This window comes from Aspergillus puulaauensis, chromosome 2 (genome assembly GCF_016861865.1).
Source record: "Aspergillus puulaauensis MK2 DNA, chromosome 2, nearly complete sequence".
NCBI lineage: Eukaryota > Fungi > Ascomycota > Eurotiomycetes > Eurotiales > Aspergillaceae > Aspergillus > Aspergillus puulaauensis.
This window is the reverse complement of record NC_054858.1, coordinates 1,255,190-1,278,381: the sequence shown is the minus strand read 5'-3', so window position 1 is coordinate 1,278,381 and position 23,192 is coordinate 1,255,190. Positions and strand designations below refer to the sequence as shown.

General features: G+C 50.9%; 9 protein-coding genes across 9 annotated transcripts; 3 read left to right on the top strand and 6 right to left on the bottom strand.

Annotated features, from left to right (window-relative positions):
• Nucleotides 1-619: 619 nt before the first annotated feature.
• Nucleotides 620-2,493, bottom strand: VPS17 (retromer subunit VPS17; the record flags this gene model as incomplete). The annotated part of the gene is made up of 3 exons (XM_041699187.1): nt 620-1,482; nt 1,548-2,001; nt 2,065-2,493. 3 exons carry the CDS (start codon nt 2,491-2,493, stop codon nt 620-622), a joined length of 1,746 nt encoding a protein of 581 aa, XP_041552297.1.
• A 441-nt stretch (nt 2,494-2,934) lies between these two features.
• MEF2 (mitochondrial elongation factor MEF2) lies at nt 2,935-5,694 on the top strand (the record flags this gene model as incomplete). The annotated part of the gene is made up of 1 exon (XM_041699186.1): nt 2,935-5,694. The coding sequence occupies one exon, from the start codon at nt 2,935-2,937 to the stop codon at nt 5,692-5,694; it is 2,760 nt and encodes a 919-aa protein (XP_041552296.1).
• A 576-nt stretch (nt 5,695-6,270) lies between these two features.
• On the bottom strand, nt 6,271-7,758 carry GCS1_1 (GTPase-activating protein GCS1; the record flags this gene model as incomplete). The annotated part of the gene is made up of 4 exons (XM_041699184.1): nt 6,271-6,672; nt 6,748-7,488; nt 7,553-7,621; nt 7,717-7,758. The coding sequence occupies 4 exons, from the start codon at nt 7,756-7,758 to the stop codon at nt 6,271-6,273; spliced, it is 1,254 nt and encodes a 417-aa protein (XP_041552295.1).
• An 803-nt stretch (nt 7,759-8,561) lies between these two features.
• On the bottom strand, nt 8,562-9,932 carry APUU_20532S (RNA recognition motif domain-containing protein; the record flags this gene model as incomplete). Its single annotated transcript, XM_041699183.1, has 4 exons — nt 8,562-8,882; nt 8,937-9,170; nt 9,228-9,534; nt 9,724-9,932. 4 exons carry the CDS (start codon nt 9,930-9,932, stop codon nt 8,562-8,564), a joined length of 1,071 nt encoding a protein of 356 aa, XP_041552294.1.
• A 620-nt stretch (nt 9,933-10,552) lies between these two features.
• On the bottom strand, nt 10,553-11,230 carry APUU_20531S (uncharacterized protein; the record flags this gene model as incomplete). The annotated part of the gene is made up of 3 exons (XM_041699182.1): nt 10,553-10,595; nt 10,646-10,927; nt 10,983-11,230. 3 exons carry the CDS (start codon nt 11,228-11,230, stop codon nt 10,553-10,555), a joined length of 573 nt encoding a protein of 190 aa, XP_041552293.1.
• Nucleotides 11,231-11,943: 713 nt separating this feature from the next.
• On the bottom strand, nt 11,944-12,531 carry APUU_20530S (uncharacterized protein; the record flags this gene model as incomplete). The annotated part of the gene is made up of 1 exon (XM_041699181.1): nt 11,944-12,531. The coding sequence occupies one exon, from the start codon at nt 12,529-12,531 to the stop codon at nt 11,944-11,946; it is 588 nt and encodes a 195-aa protein (XP_041552292.1).
• A 624-nt stretch (nt 12,532-13,155) lies between these two features.
• On the top strand, nt 13,156-15,344 carry APUU_20529A (uncharacterized protein; the record flags this gene model as incomplete). Its single annotated transcript, XM_041699180.1, has 4 exons — nt 13,156-13,918; nt 14,005-14,400; nt 14,457-14,531; nt 14,593-15,344. The coding sequence occupies 4 exons, from the start codon at nt 13,156-13,158 to the stop codon at nt 15,342-15,344; spliced, it is 1,986 nt and encodes a 661-aa protein (XP_041552291.1).
• A 1,307-nt stretch (nt 15,345-16,651) lies between these two features.
• Nucleotides 16,652-20,534, bottom strand: APUU_20528S (uncharacterized protein; the record flags this gene model as incomplete). Its single annotated transcript, XM_041699179.1, has 3 exons — nt 16,652-17,370; nt 17,420-20,037; nt 20,101-20,534. The coding sequence occupies 3 exons, from the start codon at nt 20,532-20,534 to the stop codon at nt 16,652-16,654; spliced, it is 3,771 nt and encodes a 1,256-aa protein (XP_041552290.1).
• A 786-nt stretch (nt 20,535-21,320) lies between these two features.
• On the top strand, nt 21,321-23,151 carry APUU_20527A (uncharacterized protein; the record flags this gene model as incomplete). The annotated part of the gene is made up of 3 exons (XM_041699178.1): nt 21,321-21,344; nt 21,408-21,533; nt 21,601-23,151. 3 exons carry the CDS (start codon nt 21,321-21,323, stop codon nt 23,149-23,151), a joined length of 1,701 nt encoding a protein of 566 aa, XP_041552289.1.
• Between the last annotated feature and the right edge of the window lie 41 nt (nt 23,152-23,192).

Sequence of the window (23,192 nt, the reverse complement as noted above, 5' to 3'; positions counted from 1 at the left end):
CCAATGCGAACATGGAATGGTTCACGGCGGCAGACGGTCTGTATAAGAAGCTTGGAGCTTTGGTATTGCATCATTCATTGGGTGCTTTGAAATCAAAGAGTGGGAAGACTGAAGAGTGGGGTGTGGGGTTGGCGAAGATGGTGGAACAATACATAAAAACAAGCATGCAACAACCAATACAGGTCGGGAACGCTCTTTTTTATAATGAGAAAAGGGAGTTGGAACATGGCTCCAGACTCCCCGGGGCATTCTAAGGATTGAGAAAATAAAAAGGCTATCTAAGCTGATCGAACCGGGGCTACAAGGTCGTTCACGTCGTTTGATAGCTCCCCACTTATGCGGGTTGGTCCCAAAGCCACATTCCCTGATCGACCTCAAACTCGTCGGTCTATCAGGAAATGGCCACTAGTAGAAGTCAGATAGACGATTATGAAAGAACTCGCTTCAAAGTCAATAGGCGAAGGCACTAGGTACATGGGAGCAGTAATACTCGGTACACGTTCATTTGTGGTGTTAGAGAAGAACGCCAACACAGAAATCATTGTCGAGGGGAATCTCTTCGAGAAAGCACACTCATAATTTACAAAAGGCAAAAAAATCAACATCAAGCTAAAGGCAATCAAAAGGTGCTGCCAGCTAGTCTGCTAGCGGCATTTCGGGCGTCAAGCCGGTCGTCATCGTCTTCAACAATGGAACTGACACCGCTAGGTGAACGTAAACGTCCCTTGGCTCCTTGGCCATTCGCCTCCTCCTCTTCTTCAGGGGTGGGAGCAACAAAACTGCCGCTTAGGCTACGTCCAGCACTATCAGTCCGACGTGGAACCCCACTCCATGCGTCACCTCTAGGACCTTGACTCGAGGCGAGGTTTGCGCGTCGCACAGCGGGGTGGCTTTCACGTCCCAGGCGGCTAAGGCCACCAGATGCGTCGATTGCGCGAATGTCAGCTCGTACACTCTCCAGTGTGGCAAGTGTCCTGCGCTCAGTCTCAATCTGCCGCAGCGTGTATTCTCGCAGGCCCAACCATACATCATTGGACGTCCGTTCAACCCAACGGCGCTTCTCCGTCAACAGGTGAGAGGTCACTCTTTGGGTCTTTTTGGTGAGATAGTCCTCTTGGTTCTGGGCCTCGTCAAGCGCATTTATGGCTTCGTCCACCTTGTCCGGGCGAACAGATGAGCTGACCTTCAGTCGATCTGCCGCTGCGCGCTTACTGCGAGTGGCCTGCTGGGCTTGAAGGAGTTCTCGAAGGAGGATGTGGCGGTTAGTGAGGGTCTCCTTGACAATGAATGCGTCGGATGAATGATAACTGAGGGGTTCCCCAAGAGTCGTTGCCTCCGCAGTTGCCTGAACTGCGTGGTAGTCTCCAACGGTTTGGATGACCTTCCCTAACTTGCGATAGGCATTGGAAAGACCAGGATGTGTCTCCTGGACATGCAGCTGCCCAATTTTCACCCCAAATTCTGACTCTGCGAGACCCAAGCCTTGAAATAAAAAATACCATAATTAGAAAATAATCAATGAAGTGGGTGTAAGGACTGCAACGTACCTCGCCGGGCCCTGACTATACGATCAACCTTATGGCTTGAATCCATGCTTCCAAGGTAAAACATCTTAACGACAGGGCGGGCATTCTGTAGCTCTGGCGTATCATCAGGGGGTGGTGCGAACTGCTTCAGATACTTTCTTCGAACACCTGTTGCCGGCTGCTTCATGCGCACAACCGGACTATAGCCGAAATCGCTTTCGACAAACAAGACAATCTCGTCATCCTGGATGAGGACCTCGTTGGTCAAAATACAGTTCAGCCATCGCTGCATGGACGTCTTCACGCGAAATTCGTCCTCATCGGTCCCTGCTCCGGCGGGTGTCAGAGGCGGGGGCATAGCAGGAACAAGTGCTTCCGGGTTAGCCGACATAAGATGCTCAGCAAGCTTGATAAACTCGGCATGGGTTCGCCTAACATCGCGGTATTGAGTAGTTCTGAATTTAGGAATATTTGTCTGATGACGCGGTGTGAGCAAGGCGGGGACCAATGCCGCGGTGACATGGGAAATTCTACTCACATGAACATCAAATCGAAGAATAGGGTCTCTTTTGCCAGTTCTTTCCAGTCCGGTTATCTTTGCCTGGATTTTGTACACTGGGGCGGGCTGTCTTGCATTCTGCCTAGTACCCTGATACCGTGCGGGGACCTGCGATCGGGCTTGCTGTTCCCCAGGTTGACCGGTTTCGCCTATGTGTGTGTTCTGCACTTGCTCGGATAGACTCGGCGAACCAATGTCTCCTTCGCCAGGTGCCCTCGAATCAACAGCTTCTCCTGGCTGTGAGCTTCCGTCCGCTTCGTACGGAGACTGGTGCTGCGGGGGTAACGGTGAGGGTGGAATATCGCTGGTGCTTGATGGAGGATAAGCCGGTTCTGTAGCTCGAGGCGAGGCCCAGGGGGAGGCGCCCGTGGGATGGTCGGGGTCTTGCGAAATGCTAGAGTAATCCATATCTGTATCCCGTCTGTGTGTGATGTAGCAGGTAAGAGGTGTGCCACGGATAGGGCCACGTCTGCATCAGCGATGGCAGTCGTCAGCAAAGAATTTCCGGATGAGCCCCATGTTAAAACCAGTTTCACGTACCGTGAGGCCCCGCGAATAAAAATTGAGGCAAGGACGTAGGAGTGGAGGGAAGAAGTGGTGAGATGCACAAGAGGAGATCATGGAGAGCGACCGGGGGAGTTACGTCGTTGCTGCCTGCAGGGCCTGATTGGTCAGGCATCTAACAGGTCCGCGTCCGACAAGAACCTCGACCCTCGCGATTTCTCTACCTCCACACCTCAATTTCGACTCTTCAAGCTTCAAGTCGGCCTACAAGGTTTGCAAAAAAAAAGATGCAGCGATAATACAGCCCAACCACTGCTCAGTCTCCCTCCGATAACCGCCGGCGCCATGGCATCAACTCTACTTTTGCGCGGCAACCGGACCGGTCGAGCTGTACGATATTTCGGCCGTTCTCCAGCCAGGTGCGGCGCGCTTGAATCAGTACCCAGTTTGCTCTCCAACGGGTCGAAATATCCTAGCCTACGAAGCTTTTCCACGTTCAAACCACTATATCAACCCGACCTCGACCAGACCCGGAATATCGGCATCATAGCACACATTGATGCGGGGAAGACGACGACCACAGAGCGTATGCTCTATTACAGTGGGTTTACACGGCGGATAGGAGATGTAGATGAAGGGTCTACAGTGACGGATTTTCTACCTGCAGAACGTTCCCGCGGCATTACTATCCAGTCCGCCGCGATCACCTTCCACTGGCCACCTGGAGAGAGCACCGGTGCTGCTCAACGAGACCCGCAAGTCCCTAGATCTGCCTCGCCACATTTAGTGAACCTTATTGATACGCCAGGGCATGCAGACTTTACATTTGAGGTCCTGCGGTCATTGCGTATTCTTGATGGCGCAGTGTGTATTTTGGATGGTGTGGCGGGTGTAGAAGCGCAAACTGAACAGGTTTGGCATCAGGCAAGCATATATAACATCCCCCGGATTGTATACGTGAACAAATTAGACAGGGATGGCGCAGCTTTTGGCAGAACGGTACGAGAAGTCGCTTCTCGGCTCAAAGGATGGCCCGCTGTTTGCCAGGTTCCGTGGTTTGAAGGAGGCAACGGAAGCTTCGTTGGAGTTGCAGATGCCATCAACTTACAAGGGCTCCGGTGGGATGGAGGCGATGGGAAAACAGTGAAAAGGTACAGCCTTCAAGAATTGGATGATGCCGAGAGCAGACTTGCGCAGGAGCTCCGCCGCGCGCGAGTAGCCCTAGTCGAACTGCTGAGTGAACATGACGAAGCCATTGTCGAGAAATTCTTCGAATGTGAAGAAGACCACCTCTCAGTTTCTCCCGGTGACATTTCGAATAGCCTACGTCGGTGTCTCTTGGAGAGAAAGGGGAGGAAAATCATCCCGGTTTTTGCTGGTGCTAGTTTCCGCAACATCGGCGTGCAACCATTGCTTGACAGCGTTGTTGATCTCCTCCCTAACCCCCAGGAGACCCCTGATCCAGAAGTAGCCATTGGTGATGTCAAAGGCGGCCTAAGGCGCTTGCTGTCCGGAGATCTGCTTGTGGAACAGAAAGAAAAAGCGGCACCGGCAAAGGGGAAGCAAAAGAAGAGATCTGCAATAGTAGCTGACAGTCGCAGCGCCATTAAGCAGTTGCATGGCTGTGGGTTGGCATTTAAGGTGGTCAACGACTCAAAGCGAGGAGTCCTTGTATACGTTCGAGTCTACTCTGGTTCCTTGGACCGAGGCAGCCTTTTGTTCAACACCAACTTAAACCTTTCGGAGCGTGCACCTCGGTTGCTCAAAATGTACGCTAACGATGCAGTTGAGGTTGATTCCATCGCCGAGGGCCAGATCGGGGTTGTGGTTGGCCTCAAGCATGCCCGTACCGGCGATACACTGGTGGCTTGCAGCACCAATAAACCAACTCCTCCTGAACCTCTGAATACTCTCCAACTACGCCCCATCGATGTTCCACCACCCGTCTTCTTTGCCAGTGTTGAACCGCATAGTCTAAGCGAGGAGAAGCGAATGCACGAGTCGCTAGCGTTGCTCCTGCGTGAAGACCCCAGTCTCCACGTCAACATCGACGAGGACTCTGGCCAGACGCTTTTGAGCGGAATGGGAGAGCTTCATCTTGAAATCGCCCGCGACCGGCTCATCAATGACCTCAAAACCAAGGCATCTATGGGCCCCATCGAGATCGGGTATCGCGAATGTCCACTAGGAACATCTGGTCCTGTCACGAAAATCTTTGACAAAGAGATTGCAGGCCGCAAGGGCAAAGCCGGCTGTACCGCGCTGGTCGAGGTGTTCGACCCAGAGACCTCTCCATCCCCAGATGAAGATGCCCTCTCCGTCGAAACGGCAAACGGCAACCAAATTGTCATCCTTGCCCCAGAGCTGCAGGTCGAAACCAATAAAAAGGGCATCGAAGAAAGCCCCATCCTCCCACCAGGCTTGGACGTCGATTCCGTCCGCGCAGCAGTTCAGAACGGCTGTCTCGCGGCCCTTGCCCGTGGTCCCCAATTCACCTTCCCCATGCACAGCACCCGCGTCACTCTCTCCCTCAACCCAGCCGCCCACATATTTGGCAGCGATACCACAGCTGCGTCCCTCTCCGCCGCTGCCCGCCTAGCAACTTCCACAGCCCTCTCCAACCTTCTCTCCAATCCTGCTGGCGCCGCAGCCTCCCTAGGAACATCCCTCATGGAACCTCTCATGAACGTAATTATTAGCATCGACGAAGCCAGCCTAGGTGCCGTTGTCCACGACATTTCCTCCTCGCGGGGCGGACACATCGTCTCCCTAGACGAAGAAATCCCCATCACTTCAACGAACCTCTCCACACCCAACGAAGAACTAGATGCAGACCTTCCCCCCATTGACCCAAGCAAGGTCTACGCACCCCCCGACCCATTCCAATCGTCTACCGTTGTCGACACGTCATTAGCTTCTGGTTCGGTCAATCGACCTCGCACTATCACGGCAAAGGTTCCCCTGAAAGAAATGGTGGGATATCTCAAACATCTAAGGAGCTTGAGTGCCGGACGAGGAACATTCGTTATGAGCGTTGATCGGTTTGAAAAGATGAGTCCGCCTAGACAGAAGGCTGTGCTGACGGAGTTGAGAGGTGGTTATTAGTCTCAATAATCTATGGCACAACCAAGTAGTGTGGATAGGATGAGATTTTGTACTATATATTGTAATATAGGATTATGTACAGGATATTATGAATGATCTTTTTGGGATTTCGTGGTTTTAGACTTTCAAGCGAGTTCTAGTATAGCGGGTAATGGCCAGTGGAATATTGTTTGTATTGTGTGGGTTATATGTAATAATCAAATATATATACACTTGTTATAATCACATTAATGGAAAATGCATGTTGTATCTTCTCAATCTGGCGTGCCGTCGCAAAAAAATACGCATTTAAAAACCACCTTGTATACCAAGCGGTTAAAAATATATATCAGAAAATAGCCCCTTATCTCGTATGATGAAGCCTGAACCCATCGCTCCCGGAATCCCCGCAGCCCTATTGACAACCAGAGCCAGCCCGAGAACAAGATATATATAAGAAAGAGAGGAATGCATGCATTTAGATGTATCGTTACTCCCTCTTCCCCAAACAGCGCAGCGCTACCACATACATACGCGCAAGATACACAAAGTTGTACCCTTCACCAAATCACAGTCTATTTACCTAGTTAACTGAACTCACCAATTATCATCCCATGCCCCATCATCCTGGCTCTTCCTTGATCCAGGTGTAGGCGACGCCCTCCCAGTACCCGCAGGAGTAGATCCAGAGCCAGCAGGTGTCGACGCCGCACCTGAAGATGTAGCGCCGGGACCTGGTTTCATTGCCGCCGTCCCGAGAGCACCAGACCTGGATGCGGTCCTGCGGTGGCTATCCTGGGCACCGAGGGACGCGAAGTCGTCCCAGAAATCCTTGCGCTCGGGCTCGGCGCGGCCGCGTACGGCACCGCCGGAGGCATCGTTAGGGCCCTCGACGAAGCGGTTGAAGGAGTCTGCGGCACCGCGGGCGCCGACTTGGATGTTTTGGCCGAATTGGGTGGCGTGTTGGCGGGCTTGGGCGGCAAAGTCGGATTCAGCGAACTGGTGGCTTCTTGGTTAGTTTACCTGCACGATTTGAGGTCGAATAGGAAAAAAACGAGGAAGTAGTCTACTTACGGACTTTGCTGTAGGCTGAATAAACGAGTCATTCATAGTCTTTGCGCTCTTCCCGACATTCGTCGTGAACCACCCGAACCCCTTCGTCAACGCAGCCATAGGATCCTTCTGGAAATCATTCAACACTGGTGCACCATTTCCTCCCTGCTTGGATGAGTCCTCAACAGGCAATCCACCTCCGAAGCCCGTAAACTTGCCACCCTCAGAAGGACGAAGCGAGTCCGGCCTTGTCGCATTCTCCGTACCCATCTTTGCAAAGTACTCCTCATTACGCGCTTTGCGACTCGCCGCCACACCCTCAACACCACCCGGTCCCTCCTTTAAAGCTGGCGAAGACGACGAAGAGCCACGCGCGGGACCCGTGTTCGAAAGGGGCGTGTTCGACCGCGAGCTCCCCGTATCGACCGCACTCTTCGGAACCGGCTTTGGCGGTCGCTGACCCGGTACGTATTCGCGTCCTTCAACTCTGGCGCTCAGTCTCTCCTTCCATTCCTCGCCGACCTCGCCCTCGTACCTTTCTTTAATTGTTGAATCTTCGAATGTGCGGCCCTCGGACTGTGTGATTGGGTGTGCATCAAAGAATTCCTTCCACGGATTGTTACCCCCCAGTTCCATGCGATGTGTTTCGGAGTTTTTGAAGGCGTCCATGGTGATTGACCGAACGAAGGAGATGTGTACCCCCAGCCCGCGGTGGGTACCTGCGCAGTTAAGGCAGATGAAGGTCCCAAATTTGGGCGAAGCCTAGAAAAGAGAAATTAAAGCCATCAGTATAAACTGGAACACCCGTGAAATGGGCAAGACGTACCCATTGAGGAGAAGGGGCGCCGCAGTCGCAACATCGGTCGTTTCCGTTGATTTTTGAATATTGATGGAGCTATAAGTGACAGTTAGCAAGCAATGTTAGCCTGAAACCGCACAGGTCCAAAAAGAGTCGGGGATTTCGCCCGCAAAGCTGGGCCAAAAACATACCTTTGCCTTCGTCTCCGGATCAACCTCCCACATTCGTGACATGGTGTATATGATGTGTATAGAATGGTACAGGAGGTATGTAATGAGAGTAGATAGCGGTTCGAGCGTTGTTGGTTGCTCCGCCCTGAGGCCAAGGAGGTTGTGAAGTTATGTGCGCAGCTTGTCAAAAGCAATATTTTCGAGCGCGGTTGAGATATGTAAATCGAGCCCCGAGGATTATGTGCAAGCAAATCAAGGCAGAGTACAAACGAGCGTAAAAGGACTGATTGAACGGCAGGTTGGGCAAGAAGACGGGGATTTGGACACAGAAGTCGATGGCGCCAAGAGCTGTGGAGTGGCCTCTCGTCATATGTCTCCATGGCGATCTACAGACCAAGTACACCCAGGACTAACGGTCAAAGGATCAGCTCCGAACAAGACTAGAACAAGGCCAGCCTTGCGCTTCTCATAAACTAAATGTTGCTAAGATACAATATAACAGAAGAGCAAGATTCGTTATCAGGTCACGTTCCATCAACCACCTCACATTACGGCATTTGGTCCTTCACTATACGAAGCCCTGCCGGCATTCCGTATATAATCCCATGTAAAAGAGTGCATCCTCGCGTTACTTTTATTCCCTAGGGCCGAGCCGGACAGGAATAGAATTCATCAATAGTTTTTCGTTGTTTTTTGTTTTTTGAAGTTTCTTGGCTCTTCGTTGCATAGTAATGCGTGCTTGCAACGCGTACTACGGAGATCCCATACGCAGGACGGCCTCCGACTTCGATATCTTAATGTGATTTTCGAATACCTATCACCGGATAGATGACCGTGCTCGTTTGGGTCAGAAACGACCTTGTCATTTAAGCGGCAGCAGGGGCGGCGTTCTCCTGAGCCGGAGCCTCGGCACCCTCCTCAGCCGTCTCACCAGCGGGAGCGTCGTCTTCCTTGCCGGGGCTGTCAATGGCGACCTTGACAGCAATCTCGCGGCCCTCAATCTCCTTTCCGTTCATCTCCTGCACAGCCTTCTCCTGCTGCTCCTCAGAAGCGAGGGTGACGAAACCGAAGCCACGGCCCTTGCGAGGCTCGTTACGGGCCTGGAGCTTCTTGATCATGAAGCGGGGGATAGGGCGAAGAGCAATCTTGGCGGAAACGGGCTGGTAGGCGGTAAAGATTTCCTTCAGCTAAGAGGGGATTAGCATATACAGAAGCCTAAACACATGTCATTTTCCACATACCTTCTCCTCGCTCAGATCATAAGGCAAGTTAGCCACCATAACCTTGGTCTTGGAAGCAATGCCATCTTCGGGAGGTCCACGCTGCTTCTGGGGACGGGCACGGGGCTTGCCGGCGGCCTTTCCAGACTCGGTGGCAGCGGCATCGGCATCGTTTTGGTTGGTGAGTTCAGCCAGAGGAGCAGTCTCGCCAGAGGTAGTGGTGGGCTGCTCTTCGGCACCCTCAGCACCCTGGGCCTACCGGGAACGAAGATGTTAGTAGTTGCTCAGTTAACTAGATGGGACATGGCATACCGAGCGACCTCCGCGGGCTCCACGACCAACACGGCCGCGACCACGGCCACGGCCACGAGTACGTCCTCCCGCCCTCTTGCGGCCTTCGTTGCCGCTGGCACCTTCACCGCCACTTACAGCACCCTCAGCCTTGGCCTCAGCGGGCTCAGGCTTGCGGGCAAGCTGAACCGAAACCTTGCGTTGAAGAATTTCCTTTCCGGAGAGCTCTTCAATAGCGCCAGTGGCTTCCGAAGCGGTTGCGAGGTCCACGAACGCATAGCCGACGGGGCGGTTGTTGCGGGGGTTCACAGGGATAGAGACGCTCTCGCTAAGAACGGATCAACGTTAGTTCACGCACATAAATAAGACAGAAAGAAGCTATGAATTGAGTGATGGGCGTCTCCTCTTAGTGATAACGTGGTTGGATGAATGAAAAGCGGAAAATGGTAGGAACCCAAGCTCCGGCGAACTTTAAAACAGAGACAACGCACAAAATGAGATAACAAAATTGACTTACATAGTGTAGCTCTTGAAAAACTCCTTGAGCTCCCCCTCAGTGGTCGCATATGCGAGGTTCCCAATATACAACCGACGTCCTTCATCAGCACTGACAGCAGCAGCATCGGCGGCGGACTGAGCTGCGGGGGCAGTACCGTTGGGGGCCTCGGTGGTAGGGGCGGTGGAGGCCTGATTGTCGGTGGTAGTGTTGTCGACGGCAGTAGACATCTTGATGGCTGAGGACACAAAGGGTCAAAGATTCGAGGAGGGAGAAGATTGGCGGTGGAGAGGATGACCGGTTGTGTGTCGGATGACTCAGAGAGCTTGTTGGCTGCCCTTGGGTTGAAGTTGATCGAAGTTACGAGGGGGGAGGAGGAAGGGTAGCTTGGTGCCCTAGATACGGGGGGGTTGTTGACAGGAAATCTGGAAGAACGCGATGACGATTTGCCTTGAGAGGAAGGATCAAGATGAGGTCCGACGGGCGAGAAAGGAGAAAGAGCGAGAAAAAGGAAACTGGATCCTTGCTGGTGACTAATCTGTTTTGGGATACCCGCCTCAGGCATCGATGAGCTCACTTTGGGTCTCCGCTCCAGGCCCAGACCCACTGCCGCCACATACTATCAACATTGGCAGATGCCTGCAATATTATTATTACGATATTCACCGTACAAAGCCCCGGAGTCGCCTGCGGGGTCCGCTTCCGTTGCATATTATGCCCATAGGTCAGCTGCAGGAACATTATAATATAAATAGATCAGTCTGTGTTATTCTACCACCCGGCTTCCGCACTAACACTTTATAAGAGCCATGCATCACCAACAATCCAAGAATTCAGTCTTCACCTGCTGCTAAATTGACTCCGGCGGCTTGGTGACGTGTGTCAACTTGTCACTATACCCTGTTAGCACTTACTATTGAAAATAATCATGTGAATTACGCACCCATTCAGCTTCTTGATCAACGCACCCAGCCCATCATGAGAGTAATCTTTCTCATTCCACATATCTTTGTGATATACTACCTTCTCACCCGGCCCTTCACTCTCAAGCCTCAGACTCACTAGACTATCAGCAGTCTTGGAAGCATGGATCCCAGCAAAAGTATACTTCCTGCGCTGCTTCCACACAAGTTCGTCCTCCGTTGACGACGTGACTTGCGTGCCCAGCGTTTCGGACTTGGCAAACAACTTGGGAATGCCGTACCACTGGCCTGCTATCTTATATCTACGTCCAGTAAGTGAATGTGGATTGTCAATTACGGGGATGAGCTAGTCAATACCGCGTGTCGCAGTAACTGAATGGGTCGTCATAGATCGCCTGTTCGGCGTAGACATCCATGTCATCTTTTGATGCGCTGCCATCGTAGAGAGAAAGGATGTGTTTCTGTATGTCTGTCCGGGCTGGCGAGATCGAGATGGACTTCTCGGGGTGAGGTTCATAGTCTGCGTCCCCGTTGATGTTCCTGGGTGGCGCGGGATGGGGTTCAACGCCCCTCTGATCAGGGTGGGAGGATGTTGAAGATGGCATTGTTTAGTTGGAAGAACCAATTTTTTGGGGACCCTTCAAAAAGGATAATATCAAAATGGAAGCGTGAAGTTTTTGTACATGGATGTACACCGTAGTGATGGACTGGAGTGGGCTTCAAGTAACCTCTTGACATCATACTTACATCCCACAAGAGCACAACAATGGTTTTCTTATGGAAGTGGCTACTTTTGTAGGAGGAATAATAAGGGAAGATCTGAATAGCTTCTTCATAGAGTATTGATATTAAGACCTTCGCTAATGAATACTAGGTTGGCCATGGTTGAGGTTCATGGTGTTGTTGGTGTTGTTGACGAAGAGTTCTAGTAAACAGGCAGAATTTCATGACCCCCTCGCTCTTTCCTCAACACTACTCATAGAAAGAGCCTACAAATGGCAAGTCCGGTTGGAAAATGCTAATACATAATCCTATGGTACTCCTAAATAAAGAAACACATGGAGTGGGTAAATGCAGGCACAACTGAGTTTAAACATCGTCATCTTTCTTATGCGGACCTCGAATGGAATGAGTATCATTAGTCTATTATCTATGCCAGCGCCACTCCAAGGAAATTGCATGCTAATTTACATTCAAGAAGTGCATAATAATTTAAATTCCCGGCTTATTAAACAAAACACCCACCATGCATTGTTATCGGATGCTCCATATCACAGAACTATACCCCTACTTGCCACAACATCCAGATAGTCAGTTCTTATGAAAAAAGACGGCCTCTTTTCTTTTTGGCTTCTACAGGGATGTAATTGCCATAGATATCCTGCTCCACAAGCTGTCGTTCGCTGGGAGCCATCGTCTTGCGCCTCTTCGCACTACGACGAAGCTCTGGTGATTTATTGGAAGTAGACGTGGGAGCATTAGATTTGCTCTTTGTTGACTCAGTGGCTTTGGTCGCATGGGCAATCCTGACGGCAGCTGCGTGTCTCGCGGCCTTCGCACAAGTCGGTTTGGAAAGCGGCTCAACGACCGTTGCACGGACTGCATGGAAAACGTCTTCAACTTTGCAGCCATGTTGTTTCGCAAATTTCCTGAATGGAAAGGAATGGATAATTGTTTTCGCCATGTCGGAGAAGAACTGTTCGGTGTATGGAGATTCTTCTTCTGGCAGAGTATTGTCTGAGCTGACGCTCGCGGGGCCCCAGCTGTCGAATGCCTCAAAGGCAGTCTTCCCATGGCTGTTTTCAGGGTTCCTATCGCGGCTCCCGGTAATGTTTTTGTGTGTTTGGCTTGTTTTGTGAGGATTATGATGATCTTGAAACGGCGAAAGAAGGTGTTTAGTTGCCATTATCACGAAGTATTTATAGCCTTTTCTGATGCAGGAGTGTTTTAAAGCTGTGTAGCCTAAAATTAGTAGACGCCAAGCTTGATAACAAAGAATACATTGCACTGGGATGTTTACCTAGAGGGCAAGATGTTGCCTCGGGAATTACTATGCCAGTGTGTGGTCGCAAAGTCGACCAGCCTGGAGTTGAGAGGACATAGTTGACAAGGGAACACAAAGAAACACATGTTTGCAGCAGTTTGGAGTGAGAAACAAAGCAAAGTAAAACTTCTCAGAAAGAGGGACAGGTAGTGAATGAAGCAGTCAATAAACACAGCTCTTTGGTACAGGGACCGGTGCCTGAGGCAGGGACCGTTACCGTAGAGGACCCAAAGAATCGGAGAGAGAAGAATACGTAGGCGCCAGCAAACAATAATCAAGATATTTTCATTTCTGGAGACAACGAATGCTGCCAGCATCTGCAGCTCTCGACCAGTCACCCTCCACGGCCGAGCTCCCCCAGATGCACTGGCTATGTCATGTCGATCCCTTTGGCTCGTTCAACTGGTTTTGATGGAGATTTTCATCGAGCGCCACGGTGCTTGGCGGGTTGTTGCGGGACCGATGGGCCGCCAGTGACTAATTCAAATGCTTCTTTATCCTGCTGCGTCCCTCCCCTTCTCTCCTCTCGCCTCTCGATTTCTGCTTCATCACCACACCGTCCCAATGGATCCGATAGAGCCGGCAGGCCCGTCTCCGGACCATCTTACTCCTTCCCAGCCGCGGCCACGACGCGCTTCTGCGGCTGCGAATCCCTCTACCCAAGATCGGACGTCATCCGGGGCCCCGACGACTCGGCCGCGCGCCTCATCTGTGCGCTCAAACCACTCCAATCGCTCCTCTATTCGCCTTTATCGCCCGCCTTCATTTACCAACCAACCTTCGTCTCCCGCACTGCATAGTACGAGTAATCTCAACCTCAGAAACAATGGCTCGCGTGCATCCTTTGCGACTCTCAGTGGGAACCCGCCCGAGGAACCCGAGGGACCTAGTGATGCGTTCGAAGGCGCCCGTCGCCGCAGCAGCTCGGAGCCCCGTCGAGGACGGTGGTCGGCGCCGAGTCCAGCTGCTCTACCGCGTCTCCAGCCTGGGCAGCAGCCCATGCGCACTGTGATGGAGGAGCCTCAAAGCCCTAACAGTGCTCGCCCAACCTTGGAACTCGTCCGACCAGCCCCAGTGCCCGAACAGCCGAAAGATGGTAATCGGAAGAATGTTCTACGAAGGACAAGTGAAGCAGCATTACATAGACTCTCCAGGAATCGAGCTCAGACTGTCGGAGGCCCTTCCCCTCGGCCGGAGATTGATTCCCGGGAATATGATTCGCACCTTGTGGACGTTTTGGATGTCATCGGTAAGCGTTCCTTGGGCTGCTGCACACCCATGTCATCGATGAACGTGAACTGTGTCCCGAATTTGACAATACTAACTGTATATTAGACCCGGAAGTTTCGGCTCTTACCACTCTTACCAATGTCCAGAACTCGCTGTTCGTTCCAAACCTAGGCTCTCTTGTGAACCGCAATCAAACATATACACTTTCACCCCCCTCTGGTTTAGAAAGGGACGAGACAACGTCGACAGAAGAAGATGAAGAGATGGAAGACAGAAAGGGGCTCGAGCCTGGTGCTCCCTTGGAGAGGCCGATTACTAGCATTTCCTCGGTATTAGAAGAAGGAGAACCTCGCTTTGCCATACTACCAGATGGAACCAACCTTGCAGGCTGGTCGCACCAGGATATTGAAGAGTTGAATGACCATGTACGACATATGCTGCACTCGCGTCGCTCAAAATTCAAGCGATCGATGAAAGGATTCGGTAAATACGTCTCTAAACGTACGTCATCCACATTCTTTCTTTCCCTGTGCCTATTTACTAATTCTTATATCCAGCTCTTGGTTTTCTGATCACACTATACGCGACTCTCATTACACTTTTTGGTCTTGCATGGGTACTCTTTCTTATCGGTATTGCCTCCACACTTCACACTCCCCCATCCTGTGTACATTGTGCTAATGCGACATATAGGTTGGATCAACGTTGGCGGACGACAGTCATACATCATCAACGTCATTGACAATGTACTAGTGGCTCTCTTCGCCATAATGGGTGATGGGCTGGCCCCGTTCCGTGCAGTTGATACCTACCACATGATATTCATCGCACATTACACGTTCACGACTTGGAGGGTTCGCAAAAAGCGCCGGCTTCCAGATCTGAAAGACAAGAATGACTTGCCGTCTCGAGGGGAGGCTCAAGCCGATGCTGATCTCGAAGCTGGAGAGCTCCCCAAAGAGGACGAGCATGAGTTCAGCGTGCTCAATCGTGTGCAGCAGTTGAAACTGCAGCACCACCAAACCAAATTTGCGAAGTCCCATACCTTCTACAAACCTCACGAAACCATAACTCATCATGCCTTCCCGCAACGTTTTCTCATCGCCATTGTGGTCATTTTGGACTGCCATTCACTTCTTCAGATCGCCCTCGGCGCTTGCACATGGGGTATTAGCTACCATGTACGACCATTCGCTCTCACCACCGTCATCCTCTGTTGTTCAATCACGTGTAACATCACTGGAGGTGTCCTGATCACGATCGGGGACCGAATGACGCGCAAAAAGGACGTGGTCGAACGAATGTTCCGCCAGCAACTCACCAGGGAAGCAATGAAAAAGATGCAAAAGAAGAGAAGAAAGGAAGAAGAGAAGACCAACGCCGAACAGCCTGGATCGATGTCAGATTCATCGTCGAACGCCCTCCAGGTTTATGAGGGTACATGATGATCGGACTCTACCTTTCTCCCGCCGCTATAATGCCGTACAGTCTTTTTTTAAAAGTGCTACGACGTATACTCCATGTTCACGATTTTTTTTTTTCATTTTCACTATACTATACGATATATAATACTGGCTCATATATACACGTCTCCGCCATGTTAGAAGAGCGCCTGCCCTTTATTTTTGCCCCTTTTTTTTTATAGCATCTGTCAGCGTATGATGCTGTGATTGATACCACCTACGTTCTCATTTCCATACCTTCAAGATACTGTATATTTAGCACCCCTAATTATCATAATCTATCCAAACCGAAACACGAGTGTTTGGATATTGCATATATAACCTGATCAGAAATTTGCAGTAGAGTATTGTACAACCAGTTGCATAATTTTATTAACACTGGGTGTTATGAATCCTAAAGAAAGCGCGAAAGGGCCTACTAAGGCCTCCAAAGTCCAAACCGATCTAGACAAGATCAGAATACATGCAAGCACCTAATTTAATGCAGGTGGGTGCTTCGCTATATATAATTTGCAGTCAATGGACCCATCTATGCGAGTAATAATATCTTGATAAGCCAATGGGTGCTCCCTCTTCTTGCCTATTGTATGACAACAAATTTAATCTGAGAATGAATTCCAAGGCTGGGGTGCTTCTCGCAAAAAAGAATAGTTATTAGGTAGTGCTTGGTTAAGAACTCATGACTTCGGTAAATCTTAAAATAAAAGTTTCGCCGAAATTTGTATTAAGTTATGTGGTACAACACATACGTATAGATAAACATTGGCTTTTCTAAATAATTTGAGCATTTCCTCTTTAACAGTTATAGTTCTGCTTCTATAATTAAATATTAGCTAGTTCCAATCTCTTTAAGACTGCTTTGTTTCGCGCTGTTTAGAAACAGAACAATCACTCTCACGATATGAATGCCCAGGTTGCTTGCGTGGTACTTTTATACTTTTTTTTTTTTCGAATTTGCGGGCTGTACGTATGTGGAATAGAAGCTCTGGATATACAAGGTAAGTATCTGTGAATACAGAACAGGAGGATTCGAGACAAATAGTAGATACAACATGTCATCAAAAGACAAAACATAAACAAGGAAAGTATATATCGCTTGACACAGGTGCATGATTACAAATCGCTGCCGGACAAGTTAAAATGGGTAAATAAATGACTGGATAAGTTGTGGATGGTGGCGCTGATAAAAAGTCCAATAAATGAGATTGAAATGAGGGAGTGACAAGTTTAAATGATGTGCATGAATTTGATGAAGAAGCGCGTCTTCGTGTTATAGTTGTTGGGTAGACCTAAAGCTCCTCGCGGGACGATTCGGTCTTGGCTGTAGATGCTGACGTTCTTCTAGACAATATCCGCTCGAGTGTGTCTAATCGGTCCCGCGTGCTGCGGATTGCGTGGTCCATCTCGCGGTCTGATAGGGTTTCTTCGCTCAGCGAATCTTTCAGTTCCCGCTCACTTTGGGATTTGCGATTGCTCCGGGGTATGCGTGTTTCGGATTGCCGCTTCATTGTTGGAATGGCCATTCCATCCAACCCTACTCTGTCTTCAAGCCAATTCCAGAGCTCGCTTTCTTCTCTGCGCCACATTTCCTCATAAGCGGCCAACCGCTGGGGTATAGTGTGGCCAGGATATGCCATGTCTGATGACAACATTGGAGGGTGAGAAGGCCTGCGGAAGAAGAGCATGAAGAGCAGGACGCCGATTACTAGGACAGCCATATTCCCATTCCATAATGGCGTAAACAAACCAAAAAGTGGTCCAAGCAGTCCATGGAGCGGCTCGAAGACGCCCCATGACTCGGTTTTTTGCGCGTGCGCTTCGGTTACTGCCTTGGCAACAGCTGCTGCAGTCTCGTCATTCACGGCGTCACCCTTCTTACGTCTGAGCTTGCCCTTTCCACCAGTTCTGGTACCCGCACGAGCGCGGGGGGCGACTGCGGCTTTCAGGGCGGCGATCAAGTCATTGCCGAACGCTGTTTGACCGTCGGTAGCACCTTTCTCAATCGGAGCTATTTTGGTTAGAATGGTATTGAAGCGGCAAAGACGTTAGTGACTTACCTTTTAGCCAACTCTTCCCAGTCCATTCAATCGTACAGGTCATGAGAAAGCGCGTTTGGTTGTTTGCTGCCCAAGTGAAGAGGTATTTTGTCTTGGTAGTGAAAATATTCCCACTGGGCACATCGGGTGTCTGGGTACTGAGTGTTACAAGAACGGCCTTCTCGAGATCTAAGAAATCCAGCTGTTCGACACTAATACACTTTGTTTGTTTGGGACCGATGGAGCCGTTCAGAGGTTTGATATAGGAGTACTTTCGCGTCCGAATCTCATTCGTAAGCCCGGTCTTTTCACTGTTGAAGTCGAGTTCGCCAGATTTCTGGTTATCGACAAGGAACTTAGGAATAAACGACACCGAGGCTGGCCCGAAAACATAAGAATATACTTTGCCCAAAGGCGCAGGAATTGTTTCGTCCTTGATGAGTCTGTCGTACTGGCCTTCAGGACCGTCGTATTGAGTTGGAGAATGTGTGTGTGGGCCAGGGAAGTCACCATCAGCATCTCCGTTGGTTCCCTTGGTACCCTTAGAGGCTCCGTTGGGCCCGAGTCCCGACGAAACCGTTGGTATTGTGCCAGAAGTCTGTCGAGGTACCGCTTTCAGAGGAAGCGATGTACTACTCCCACGCATGCTGTCATCACCGGGTTCGAAGAAGCTATCAGCATTGTCATCATCTTCATCTTCATCATAGTAGATGTCTTCCTCGTCTTCTTCAGAAAGCTCATCGTCACTGTCACCCGCCTTTACCGTCTTGTCACCCGTGGAGTCTAAAACCGTTGTCCCGTTGATAGAACTCTTAATACTGGGGTGGTTGATCTTCCAGATATTGACCATCAAGTCGTAGGTTGACTCTCGGCTCAAGAGACTCCGGAATGTGTGGCGGGCATGCAAGGTCTTTATGGCGATTGCGTTCGGAAAAACCATGGCCGTTGATTCTTTCTCAATAGCTACGACCTCATCGAAGCTAATGACAAGAGTGGTAACCCAGCCTAGAATATTGCTTGAAAAGCAAATGTGCCCTTCCGAAATGTAAATGCGTCCTGCCAATATGATCTCCCGCTGCAAGGCACAGCTGTAATCCTCAATGAGATAATCATCCTCTGGAACGCTGCGAAAGAGCTGGTGAAAGTCCCTGTTACGCTTTTTGCTGGCAACAGCGAACCCTGTTAACCGTGGCAAGCTCGCATTGACCCCTGGAACTCCGAGAGCAATGGCACCGGCGCCAATCGCACCAATTGTTGACGAAGTTGCGCCAGATGAACCCCGATGACGCCGTTGGGCTAGCCGACTTCGTACACTGCTGCTTCGATACGGTCTTGTTCCAATGTCTCCGTCTAAAGTGCTCCCACCTGACGGGGTTTGGGTTCCAGTTGGCTCTTTCAAAAGGTTTGGGGTAGAGTTGGTATCAAATTGGTCGTCGTCTAGTTGCTGGTTCACTTGATTATCGGGCTTTTCATATGCCATATTGACTGCTCGGGCAACCCGTCGATCCTCTAGTTGCGCTGCTGCATCATCTCGTTGGGAGACTGCGGGGCTTCTGCGTTTATCTGGCGGCAATTCGGGCTTTGTGATGACGACTCCATCTGGAGTCGATATGGATCCACCGGGAGGTATAGCAATGTCCAAATGACTGAAGTTCAAATCTCCCGAACCTAGCGTGTCGACAGCCAATGGTTTCTTTTCCTCGTACTGATCTGCGCCTTCGGGGACTTGCTCAGCATCAATGGATTCCTGGCCTTCTGGGACTTCGGCCTCTGGTATTGCTGGACTACGTGTCTTCTGTGCATTGAGACTGCCGGTGAGGGTAGAGGCGGCGGTCTGCGCCACAGAAAACACAGATGAAAAGAATCCGCTCTGAGGTGTACCAGCTTTACCTTCTTCAAGCGTTGGGCTGGCGGCCATCGCATTCGATAGTTTGCTGGGTTTGGGATTGGCTGCAGAGGCAGACCGCACGCGTCGATGAGAAATCATGTTTCCAGAAGGGCTCACAACAACACCGGGCGGTAGTTCGCGTGATTTTATCGAGGATGGGGATTCTGTGACACTCGAAGCTGCGACTAGCGGCGCCTGTTCCAGGTTAGGAGTTGGGGGGGTCACTGTAGTAGCTGGAAATGGGATTGCAGTGTGTGGTGGCGTTTGTAGGCGCGGACGCTCCGGCTCTTGAGCCTTGGCCTCCTTGATATCTGTTCGAATTGGCTTTGGGATCGATGGAACAGGCGGAGGAGCGTCCGCGGGGTTACCTGGAGCCTTTTTGGACGACAAACTACTTCGTCGGCTGGCGCTCCATGCACTTTCACCAGACGTTGACGATGCTCGTTCTCGGTTCGCATTTTTCTTATCGGAGCTGAACGCATTCTTGAAGCGTTGGCTTTTAGACACGCCTTTCTTCCTCTCGTTACTAGGTACGCTCAAACTCGAAGCAGTGGCTGGCCGGGACGACGGGCGTTGTAATTCCGTGTCTGGGTTGGATCCGGCATGATCTGAGGTTGCGCCACTTATTGCGGATTCTGCATCGCCATGCGTTCTGTCTGTGTCGTTGGCATCGGCCGAGCTTGCTTTGATTAAGGGGGAGGATGATGTGTAAAAGCCGGAATGCGAATCATGCGAGGTAAGGGGAGGAGTCCTGCAGACAGAGCCGAAGGTTAGCTTTCATTCGATGTGAGACACTCAGTCACGATCAGTTTACCTATCGGGTTCGGAGTCGTCCGTCAAAAGATTGGACGTATCATCTTGCGTGCTATTGCTTTCTGTGGGTAGCAATGAGGTGCTGGAAGCTCTCTTGTGGGTGAGACCGGCGACCTTTCTATCATTGCTTTCCGTTTCCAGTGTAGACGGGAGCTCGTCGACTAGCTTCAAGCTCTCCTTCTTCTTCTTGCGGTTCCGTCTCGAGGCGAGCAACTTCGACAGACCGGTAGATCCCGTTTTGGTAGATTCGGCGTCCCCTGCTTGCGACAATTGCTTGTCGGAAGCTGAATCTACCGAAGAACGGCCATTGCTCGGACCTGAGCTTCCAGTGGTTTCTAAATCAGGCGGAGTTGTATTTGAACGGAGTGATTTGGGGAGGGGTGAAACATCCGATGGCGCAGGCTCGGGGTGATCTGGGACCACGGGGGCATCCATAGCGAGCGGAACGGTGAAGCGAGAGCAAGGGGTCAACCTAAATTAGATATTTGACGCATGCAATGGGTTTTATGGACAAAATTCCATGCAAGCTGAAATATCATGGTAGGAGCTGAATGAAGCTCACGTCCGTGCTGACGCCGAACAATGCGAAAGTAAAGAGGGGGAAATGCCGGGCTCGGTGATGACAGCTGTGGCTGGAGTCAAAGCCAGCAGCATGATCTCCCTGTAGCCTCCAGAAAAGCCAGATGCGACAAGAGCTGGGAGATGTAAAGAGACGACTGAGAGGTGAAAAAGCGGGAAAAGAGGGAGAGGGGGGTAGGTGTCAGAATCTCGGGGGTCCGCAGCAGGAGAGATGGAGATGGTAAGGCTACGACTCCTCAGGATTCCCGGGGGAGCTTCAGCTAAGACCAACAATACGAGTACGAGCAGAATTCCTCGCATCCGACACCACACTAACTTCTATTTCTGTTAGTATACTGGAAACTAACTCTTGTGTTATACAATGTCGCTCTATATCTACCTAATACTCTAGTTTACAATGCAATGATTGACCTTCACTCTCGCAGCCATGCCCCAGGCAACACTAATACAGAGCATTACGCTGTAGAAGGAGTCTAGATCCCCCGTTTGTTAGCCGGACTAGGTAATCTCAGGTAATGTTACTGTAACATTTGATAACGTCACATCAACTCTCCCTCTCCTCCCCCTCTATTCTCACCTCGATTCTCACCTGCCCTCCTGCTAACCTGATGAAGATAGCGTCGCCTCTATCTCCCCGAAGCCATGGAGACTGCTCCTCTGACTCTGGTAAGTCAAACCGTGTCTACAACTCCGTCACCCAAGTGAACACAACCTGACCGCGTCCAACAGGCTCACACTCACGCCCGGAATGCAGTCCTTGAAACCCGCAAGTCTAATCCTGTAGCTGCAAGCGAAGAGCACGACTTGGCTGCTGGTGAGTTTGCAACAGTCGCGCAAAATAGTAGGGACCGTGAGGTATCTCTTCCTGTCTCCGTACTCGCAACCTTCGGATTACGTGTTAATCAACCGCATCTTTGTACAGGCTTTACGAACGCTCCATCTGCTCGAACAACACCACAAGAAACTCGCTCATATCCTTCGCTTCCAACATGAGAACCCACCATCTGCTGCTACCGGGGAACTTTCCCAAAATACTACAGAACCAGAGACGTCGAAGACCGATAGCCAACAGCTTCCAAAACTGATCGGAAACCCTCGTTTACCAAAAAGAGAAACGTCTTCGATCGCGAGCAACTTGGCATCCGCACGAGGAATTCCAGCCCAACCGCGCCGTGCGTCGCCTGTATCGCCTACTCTCTCGTCCCAGCAGGCTGGGGCGAAAATGACGGACGGACCTGCAAAAGTCAAGAATAGCGAGTCGAGATTACGGGGCACACAAGCGTCTGGGCAGAGAGATCGTGCGAGCCACATTCCGAGTCAGAAGCAGCCATGGTCGCCCCCGATCGGTAGCCCTACCGATATCACCTCCCAGCAATTCGTACCATCCGAAACTTCAGAACCGGCGCAGCCTATGCACCGACAATCTGCCACCGAGGAACCGTTTCAACGGTTCTACTCAACATTTGAAGGTCTCATTTCTCGGATATCAGCACCGTTGGCCTTTGCGGGACTTCCTCTCGGATCGGACGGTAGCAGCAATGCGAGTGCAACTCGTAAATCGTCTGCGGAGACAAGAATTGATAGACAAACCGCCGTGTCGGACCGCTCCGGATCCTCAGCCGAGCCTGATATCAGCCGCATCTTTTCCCGTGCCGCTCTAAAAGCCATTCGAGACTCAAATGGAGGAGGAGGGGGTGGGATGGGAACAGGAAACGCAGCAGAGTCGTTCTACGTGGTACCTACGACTGGTGGAACCGTGTCTTACGCGGGTATTTTGACCAGGGCTGAAAAGGAAGCGCGCCGGAACAGCATCGATGAAGCGGACGATGACTTCGTCGATGCCCGAGAAACACCTTCCTCCCCCGAGCTGCTCCAGACAAGCAAAGGCAAGGGAAAGGGCCAAACAGGTCGAGCGAGCGATAAACTCACGAGTCTCCAACCGCCTAAAACACTAGAAGAATTGCAAATGGAGAATCAAGCACTACGTCATCTCTCTGACACCTTGTCTAAACGCTTACATATGTGGGAAGTCAATGCACAATCATCGTCCATGGCACTGCAACAGTCTCTTAAGGCAATGCACCACCAGAACATACCGTCTCCGGAGCATGTTCCTCAATCTGGCTCTGCAGTGCCATCGCCCACGGCAGCTCTTTCTACAGCAGCAACCACAGAGCAAGACCTGCGAATTAAGGAGCTCGAGGAAATAATCCGACAGGGTGAAAGGGAACTTGACCAAGCAGGTCGGGAAAACGAAAAACTTCGCAATGTGCTTGGCCGTTATAGAGATCGTTGGGAAAAGCTCAAGGAGGGAGCCAAATCAAGGCGCGCGGAAGGGAGGGCAGGGGAGGCCAGCACAAAGACTAACAGCGCTGGCACTGCACAGCAGAGTACTGGCGCGGAAGTTAGTCCAGGTGAGATAGAGCAAGAAATGCCTCCCAATGAGCCAGAAGCAAAAGCGGAGGAGTCATAACCGTGCCTAACATCTCGTTCTCTTCGACGCTATATTGATTT